This window comes from Oratosquilla oratoria, chromosome 22 (genome assembly GCF_046742065.1).
Source record: "Oratosquilla oratoria isolate Oo_2021 chromosome 22, ASM4674206v1, whole genome shotgun sequence".
NCBI lineage: Eukaryota > Metazoa > Arthropoda > Malacostraca > Stomatopoda > Squillidae > Oratosquilla > Oratosquilla oratoria.
Window position 1 is genome coordinate 38959493 of NC_134798.1, and position 9224 is coordinate 38968716.

The following is a 9224-nucleotide window of genomic DNA, read 5'->3' on the forward strand; positions in this document are numbered from 1 at the left end:
AATGGGAAATATATGTCATGATATGGGGAAAATGAAAAGGATGGGGGAAGGGAGGTACAAGGAGAAAACTTGTGCAAGAAAGGGGAGGGAAATATAAGTGCAAATGAAAAGTAAGATGTGTCAAATGCACACTTGATCGTGGAGATCTATTCTTAATCAAAAACTTTCTATTCTTGATATATCAGGATAGTGGAGAAAACCAAGAGAGCTTACTCTGAGGAGATGAGAGAAAAATAGAAAGCTCTATCATACACAGTATTAAAAACATAATGCTACAACCTGATACCAAAAGTTTAATGAAAAATAAAAACAAATACAAATATATCTACACGAACTAAAAACAAATCGAATATATTGTAATTGATGCAATGCACGTGAACTGAGAAATCGTTACACAGAGTGGTAAAAACAATCACACACATATATGTGTGTATTCTAGTTGTCGCTTGGCGGTTGTATTCAGCCAAATTATAATCCTCAGTTGTGGTTTGATTTCTTATGATTCAATTTTCTTTGTTAACACAGGTACTCTAGTTCTCTTTGAAGCTAATGGGTGACTTTAAGAATTAACATGAATTGCACTTGCTTTGATATTCTTGAATTTTTTCAATATGAAACTGATTCATTTAAGCTTCTGGGTTGATTAATATTTGGCAAACAGTGTATATTTGCTTTAGGTGCATACCAGAAAAAATTACTATGTGTTTCTGCTTAGATAGAGTGTTAGTATCATCTGTATGTTTCAAGGTGACAGGAGTACAAAAATACTTCATAGTTAGCATTATTGATCAAACTTATGGATGAATAAAATAATAAGAAACATCTATCAATATTCATTACACTCAACAACGAGACTAGATATTACATCAAAAAGAACAAAGTTGGAGATTGGTTTGCTTGTGAGAAGTGAAGCTCCACAAGGAAGACACAACATTCTGTCTTTAGCAAATGTTCTGACATCACATGAATGTCATTGTCAGTTTTACATCAACTGATGAAGATGGCACTGATGTGATCTCAAAATTTTGGTTTGACTTTTCCTTAAGAATAAAATGAGATCCTTGTATAAGGCACATCAATCCCTGATAGTATTTCCTTAACTGTATAGTAGTACAAATTATAGATATTATTGTAACTGGCACTGGTGCAGTAGAATGAATTACAAAAAAAAACAGTACCTCAGATGAAGAAAATTGTCTCACATGTTCTAAATCAATAAAGTATATTACTATAGAAACCCCTTCCTATGGCAGCTCTTAAGCCAAACAAAAAACAAACAAAACTTTCGGCGGAATAAAATCTGCATAGTGTGGCATTGTCCTGAGAGGATGAACTGAAACCATCTCAATCCCTTCACCACAGCACAAGAGCATTTAAATAAATATAATGTATATTAGAGGTAATTTATACTTTCATAACAAAGGATAGGAGTTGAAATGTATACATCTATTGAAGTTCATATGTGTAGCTTAGGTTGTATTAAATGTCTTCTGTACAAGTGCTTCAAGTTTGTATGTTCTTGTGTCTCAGTGTCAATCTGTAAAACAGAGTGGTTCCAAGTTTACAAGTGTATGTGGTTGTATGTACATACATACTGTACATATACCAAGGCTTTTTTCCCCCTTACCAGGGGGGTAGCCAAAAAGGACAAGGCACAAAAATATTCCCACCCATTTCATCCCCGAAAACACTCCACACCCCTCCACCCTCCCTCCCATCTTAGCACCTCCTAGATGACGGGTCATCCCTGCACCCTGTAAATATGAATATAGTCATTATCAAACACATAAAAACTGTTTGGGTGAATATAATTTTCCTTCACTGTGAATTCCTTTTGCCTTAAAAGTAAAACAAACAACCTATCCTCGTGTGAAAACTTTGTCCTTATAATGAATGAATAGCTGAATAACTGAATGGATGAACAAAAAATTGAATAAATAAATAAATATAGTAAGAACAAAATTAAGTAAATAAATAAATTTAGTCTCCTATACTCTTAACTCTAATTTAAAAGTATTTAAGGATATGACCCTAGAATTTGAAAATAAATATAAACATTTAAAAACATCTCTTCTTTAAATAATGCAAATTATCTATAATCATCTATATTGGATGCAGGTAAGAAGTGAGATGAGAAGCTTACAACAGGAGATGCTTAGTTTTGGCTGAAGCTGTTGTCTTTGCTTTCCAATGCGTGAATGGGCAAATGGTAGTCATATATGGACTTCTTAATTGTTCACAACTGTGAAGTAATCTGAAAAGAGTTCTTCTCCACAATCAATATTCCTTGTTGTAACTAAGGCAACAATACGCACAGGAACATCTGCAACAGGAACACCTTGTGGTGGTGAGTACCATAAGTTTGGAAGGTACTGACGCAAAGGTAGTGGTATCTGATGGTCAGAAAGAGTCACTTCTTGGTAGGCAACATTGCTTGGATGACCTGAAATTAGTGATGCCTTCTTAATCTTCCACACTCTGAAGGTGTAAAGTTTTCCTCAGCTAAATATATTCACAAACATTAGCCAAAATGAAACATATTTGTCTACTATTGCATTGTCTCTCACCAATTCTTACTTACCCACTAATCAAGGTGGCTTGTCACGGGACTGGTAAATCCTTACCCATTTCATCCCTATTACATTCATTTCTTTCAGTCTCTTGGTACCTATGGAGGTACAATTTCACCTGTCTATCTGTATACCAAGAGTTTTCCCCTTTATAAGGAAGGTAGTCAAGTCAAAAGCATGTACCTACTCCCACCCATTCCACTCCCCTCCACCATCCTTTCCTCCCTCTTATCTTAGCTCCTCATGGATGATGGATTATGCCTGTATCCTACCCACTGTGCTGGGTCAGATACAATTTAGCAAGACACAATACATCGACAGCAAGGTCACTTCACTTAATCGACAACCGCCCCCCCTCTCTGTTCCCCCATGCAGAAAAAGAGATGATGGGGAGAAATCCCTTTGGGCTGTATCAAAATATCATTCCCACATAAGCATCCCCTACTCCATCCCTCCTTCCTTGTATAACATTATCATCTATACACAGTTACTTTCTACTCATCCCTATCTCCTGCCATCTCCTTTCCTTGCTCAACTGACATTCCCCTCTTGCTCAACATCCCTTTCACCCTATGCATCCATCTCATCCTTGGTTGTCCCCTCAAATTCACTCCCTCTACCTCTGCTTCCCACACCTCTTTTACTAATCTTTCTTCACTCATTCTTTCCATGTGTCCAAACCATCCCAATATGGTACTTTTTCATTAGATCTATCTGTCGTTCCTTTTCCACTCCTGCTCTCCTCTTCTCCTCCTCATTTCTCACTCTATCCAACCTTGTAACCATTACCATACTTCTCAGACATCTCATCTTAAACACATTCAAGTTTTTACTCTCTGCCTCCCTTAAATTCTAAATCTCTGCCCCATACAAAACCGTTGGCACAATGACCTTTCATGCAATCTCCTTTTTGAATCCATTCCCAGATGACTATTTCTCATGACACTTTTTAATCATCCAAGGCATTTACTTGCTTCTCTCAATGCACAATTTACCTCTACCTCCACTCCTCAGTTCCCTGCCACATGCATCCCCAAATACCGAAAGCTACCCACTTCCTCCATTTTCTATCATCTCCACATATCTATCTATATACCATGGGATTTTTTCCTTTATTAGGAATATAGCCAAGTCAAAAGGCACACACCCACTACACTCCCATCCACCACCCCTGCCTCCCTTTCATCTTAGCTCCTTGTGGATGAAGGGTCATCCCTGTATCACTAATATCACCTAGTACACTATTACTTAGAGGTCCAATGGATTGAGCCTGCTTCTGGTCACCCACTGTTTTGTCTTTATTTTTCACTTTTTTTTTAAGATACAGGTTGCTGACCAAATGCTTACCTGCAGTTTTGGTTTGTACTCTGGTACTCACACCACACAGATACCCAATGCTTACTACACCATTCCTACTAGTCCAAAACCTATCTAGAAATGTGAGTGCTAATCTAGCATTTGAACTAGGTACATTAGATAACCAAATTTAATTCTTTGTCTTGATATATGACATGGAGAGAATTTAGGAGAGGCGCCACAAGAAGATACTACCAGATCACCAAACAAGTAAATCTTATTTCTATATAATACTTGTATCTTAAGTAAAAAATCACTTTACCTTTGCTTTGGTTGTTGACATACTGGCCGATATTGAGGGGATTAATAGGGTATGGGGTGAGCCAAGTCTGATCTGCAAGCCAGAAGAAGCCCACACGGTCTCGCCCAACACAAGACCTTAAAACCAAAAGTGTCTTTTCACAGTCTTAACATTGAATCATAACCATAACAAAGAGCAACATCCTGTGTCTACTTAGTACATAATCATGTCTCCATGGAGAATATTATTTTTAATCAAACCCTTATGAGTATAATCAATATAATCATCTTATCTGACATCAGTTTCTGTTATAAAAATACCCTAAAAAAATATAATTTGTACAATGAACCACAGTGCAAATGACTCTTACTTGAACACAGATTTGGAGAGTCTTTTGTCGTTGCCATCAACAAGGACTCCATCAATACACTTGAACACAAATGAGTTGGCCAAGGACTGCAGAAGAATTGGCTGATGTGGAAGGTACAGGGTTCCTGGATACAGACCTACAAGCTGTCCAGCCTTCACTACTCCTTCTCCTTTTCTTTCAATGGCCTTCAATCTCCTTTCATCTTCACTATTTTCTTTATCCTTCTCATTTTCTATGACCTCCCTTTCTCCTAGTTTGTACAGTTCTTCATATTCACTATTTATCCCTGCTTTCTCTTCTCTCACTTTGTGACCTTCACTGAATTTCAGATTATCACTGTCATTCTGGTTCAAAGGTATACTTAGAAGTTCTTGACTAGCTTCTGTAGACTTAGAATTTACAGACTTGATATTTCTACTTGTTCTTACAATAACACCCACTCCACCTACATGACTTGGTGTCCTTACAACATGAAAACCAAATAGTTTGTTCATTGTCTGCAAAGAATAATTAAGAGCCTTGTCAAAAGATTATCCACCAACATTGCTGAAATCCTCTACACAAAATAAACTTTCAACCAAGAAAATGGTTATCTATTCAATCACTGGGTAAATATTTTCATCAACAGTATTTACATACTCCACACATGATAAATTCTGATTCAAGAAAATTCTGTATAAATTAAGAACTAAGAAAGTTAAAAGAAAAAACTAAGAAGAAAAGGGAAAGAGTTTCAGCCACAAGATACTTTAGAATCTATTCAACAATCACAGGTTAATTTTCAATAGATGGATCCTTTGTAAAATATTTATGTTGCTACTGGACTTCTAGTATGTTTTTATGTTTGCTCATTAAAATGCCTCTCCTAGCAATATCTGAAAACAATGTCCTTATTTACAAAGTCTAAATAATTCTACTGTGTCTGTCACAGCATTTCACTGGTCAGAATTAACCAAATGGTTTAACATAGGAGCTGCAGAAATGCATCTATTTCAAGTGGCTATAACTAAACACGTATTTATCAAATAACATATTAGGTTTGAGAAATCACAAATAAATGGCTCACCTCCAGAGCAGCAATGTGTGCCTTCTCTGCATGACATCCATGTAATTGTACAGTGGCCAAGCCTCGCAGGAGCAAGTTGAGCTGACATAACAAATCCTCATCTTTGATAACTTTGTCCGATACTGTATTTTCCACCATTCGCACAGTCCTGAGAACAATTATAAGAAAATATTCTGTTGAGCAGGTAGTACATACTGTATATGACTTTCAAATAATTTTGGAAACCAGTACAATTTTGGAGAACACCTTCATTTCTGAGAGGTGAGGGTGTTGGCCAGTTTTGTAGGTAGGCAGTTGGGATAGGATTCTTTTTTTACATCTATCTCACAAGCACACACCCATCACTGGTCTTGATAATGATAATATAATAATAAAAATAATAATAATAATAATAATATATACATACATCAATAGGCCACTTCCCCCTTATATGGGAGGGGGATATTCTAATACTGATGAAAATTTCATTATTAAAAGGGGTGTCTGAGTTAAACCACAAATAAAATCTAATCAATCACCCGTTCCATCTCAGCACCATGTAACTCCTTGGCCAATAGACAATGCAGTGAGGCACAGCTGTATCAAAGCAGAGCCTAGCAACCAAAACTGGTTTACCTAAAACCATTTCATAATATAATGATTTCAATAAGAAAATAAAGAAATAATAATAACAATGATAATAATATCAAAAGTGAAAATAACAATAATCATAATAATGAATTTCTTATAACAGTAACAACAATAATAACAATAATGGATATAATTATAATAACATCAATAATACAACTAATAAATATAAGACAAATATGAAATATCACTCACCTATTTTTCAAGTTCAAAGCAATCCATGGGACAAATCTGTACTTGTAAGACTTCCAAGCAGATTTCAATTTATTCAGCATGATGATAACCATGTACCTACAGGTTAGCACACGAAAAATGCAGTGACATCAGTGATAGTCCAAAGCAATTGTATATCCTATAGGTCTTCCTGCAAAGAGAGTATAGTATTTCAGCTTCAGACTTTAGTATAAAATTGGGTTCAACATTAATATTGTAAACTATATTCCATGATAAGGGGGCATATTATGCATGGCCTTTCAGGTAATTACGTATCTAAATTATGTGTATATTAAGTTACATGAATATTTATTTTGATCTTTGGAAGTATAATAGTATTCGGATCTTTTTTAGTTTCTCGGATATAACCTGTCCACTGCTTATTATCAAGTGTCACTACATACAGTAGTTACATTTATAAAAATAAGATGGTACAAAATATTGTGTGTCTATTAACATCTCAATATTTTACTTAATAATTTCTCTTTCCATCTATTTGAAGTACTCCTCATTGGGACGACTTATACTTTCCACATCACCGACAACGACCGACTGCTTCAATGTTTACAAACAAACGTTTTTACTGAAAATCTGCTACTCTAAGTACAAATAATTTGGAAACGTCTATGAATCCCTAATATTTTAAGAGGTGGGGATCCAACAAGAAATATTCTTATTTCCCCACTAACCAATACTAGGTAAGTAAGCAATACTAGGTAAACAATAGCATAATTCAATTTGATTACTACTTCTTTCTCTTTGCATGCATTAATTAACGTTTTTGATTCAATAAAACTCATACTCAAACTTAGGTTATTTCTTGATAAGAAATTTAATTTAGAAATTGAAATGCGTACGTTTGGTCACTACATATAATGTTTGGATAATTTCATTCGAGTTGAACTCTTCAACAGTAGAGGGATCGATTCTGCATTTCGTATTGTAAGCATTTTTTTTTTATCAGGTAATTCAAATAACTTCAAAGACTGTATTTTCATATACATATTCAGGGAATAATTCTAAAATGTTCACACATTTTGTCCTGCTTAACATCAGTTTTTTTCATTCAGCTACTGGGTGATTACATGGTCAGTAATACAGTGATGAAAATGATGATGATGATGATGATGATATTATTATTATTATTATTATTATTATCATTATAACTATTATTATTAATAACAACAATAACAACAACAACAACAACAACAACAACAACATTAATAATAATAGTAATAATAATAATAATAATAATAATAATAATAATAATAATAATAATAATAATAATAATAATAATAATAATAATAATAATAATAATAATAATAATAATAATGATAATAATAATAATTACTTTTTACTTCTTACTTCTGCTCCCAGGTAGGCTTTCAGCCTGTCAGTCGGGCCAGCACACTTCTCCACATTGTCCTCTCAAACCTTCCTTCTCCTCTCAAATCCTCTATTTTTCCTAATCCATTTGCCATGGGGGAATGACATCTAAATCCCATGCCGGTCCCAAGCCCGGATAAAAGAGGAGGGTTGTCATGACAGGCCTAGCGAGCCGGTGACGTAAAAAGACCTATTTGCTCGAGAAATTCAAGTAATAATAATAATGATAATAATAATAATAATAATAATAATAATGATGATGATGATGATGATAATGATAATAACAACAACAACAATAATGATAATAATAATAATAATAATAATAATTAATGATAATAATAATAATAATAATAATAATAATGATAATAATACTAATAATAATCATGATGATGATGATGATGATGATAATAAATAATAATAATGATAATAATAATAATAATAATAATAATAATAATAATAATTATTATTATTATCATTATTATTATTATTATTATTATCATTATTATTATTATTATTATTATTATTATTATTATTATTATTATTATTATTATAATAATAATAATAATAATAATAATAATTATTATTATCATCATCATCATCATCATCATCATCATCATCATCATCATCATCATCATCATCATCATCATCATCATCATCATCATCATCATCATCATCATCATTATTATTATTATTATTATTATCATTATCATTATTATACTAATGCTAATGACAAAGTTTAATACACATAAAAATACTTATAATAGAATTTGCAAGGAAGGTAGCCAAAGTCAAAGGCATAAATCCACTCCCACCCATTTCATCCCCACATACTCCACTTCCATCCACCACTCCCTTCCACCTTTTTTTTTCTTGGCTCCTCTTGGATGACGGGTCATCCCTGCATCTCGTCCACTGCCTTGGGTCAGAAGCAATGTAGCAAGACACAGAACATCCACAGCAAGACAGCTTCATTAAATCGGCGACCCCCCCCCCTCTCTGTCCCCTCGAGCAGAAAAAGAGAAGACGGGGAGAAATCCCTTCGGACTGCGTCAAAATATTCACACATACTCCCACACCCCCCATCCCCCACCCACTCCCTTCCATGCATCACGGCATCATTCATACACAACCATTCTCAATTAACCCCTATCTTCTATCTTCTCTCTTCCTTCCTCAACAGACATTCCCCTCTTTCCTAATGCCCCTTATACCCCATCCATCCATCTCATCCTTGGTGGCCCCCTCATGTTCACTCCCTTGTACCTCTGCCTTCCACTCCTCTTTTACTAATCTTTCTTCACCATCCTTTCCATGTGTCCAAACCATCCCAATACTCTTTCATTAACCTTATCTCCCAACTTCTATTCCGCCCCCGCTCTCTTCCTCTCCTCCTCG

At 34.6% G+C, this 9224-nt stretch overlaps 1 protein-coding gene across 2 annotated transcripts; it reads right to left on the bottom strand.

Moving 5' to 3' along the window:
* Positions 1 to 398: 398 nt before the first annotated feature.
* On the bottom strand, positions 399 to 7005 carry LOC143037475 (SET domain-containing protein 9-like). 2 transcript variants are annotated; one of them, XM_076205753.1, is made up of 6 exons: positions 6971 to 6989; positions 6426 to 6594; positions 5604 to 5751; positions 4538 to 5034; positions 4189 to 4304; positions 399 to 2443 (listed from the first exon to the last, which is right to left on the bottom strand). In XM_076205753.1, exons 2-6 carry the CDS (start codon positions 6515 to 6517, stop codon positions 2229 to 2231), a joined length of 1068 nt encoding a protein of 355 aa, XP_076061868.1. In that variant the 5' UTR covers positions 6518 to 6594; positions 6971 to 6989; the 3' UTR covers positions 399 to 2228. The 2 variants fall into 2 exon arrangements, with proteins under 2 accessions (XP_076061868.1, XP_076061867.1); XM_076205752.1 differs by having other exon boundaries at positions 401 to 2443; positions 6916 to 7005.
* Positions 7006 to 9224: the final 2219 nt, after the last annotated feature.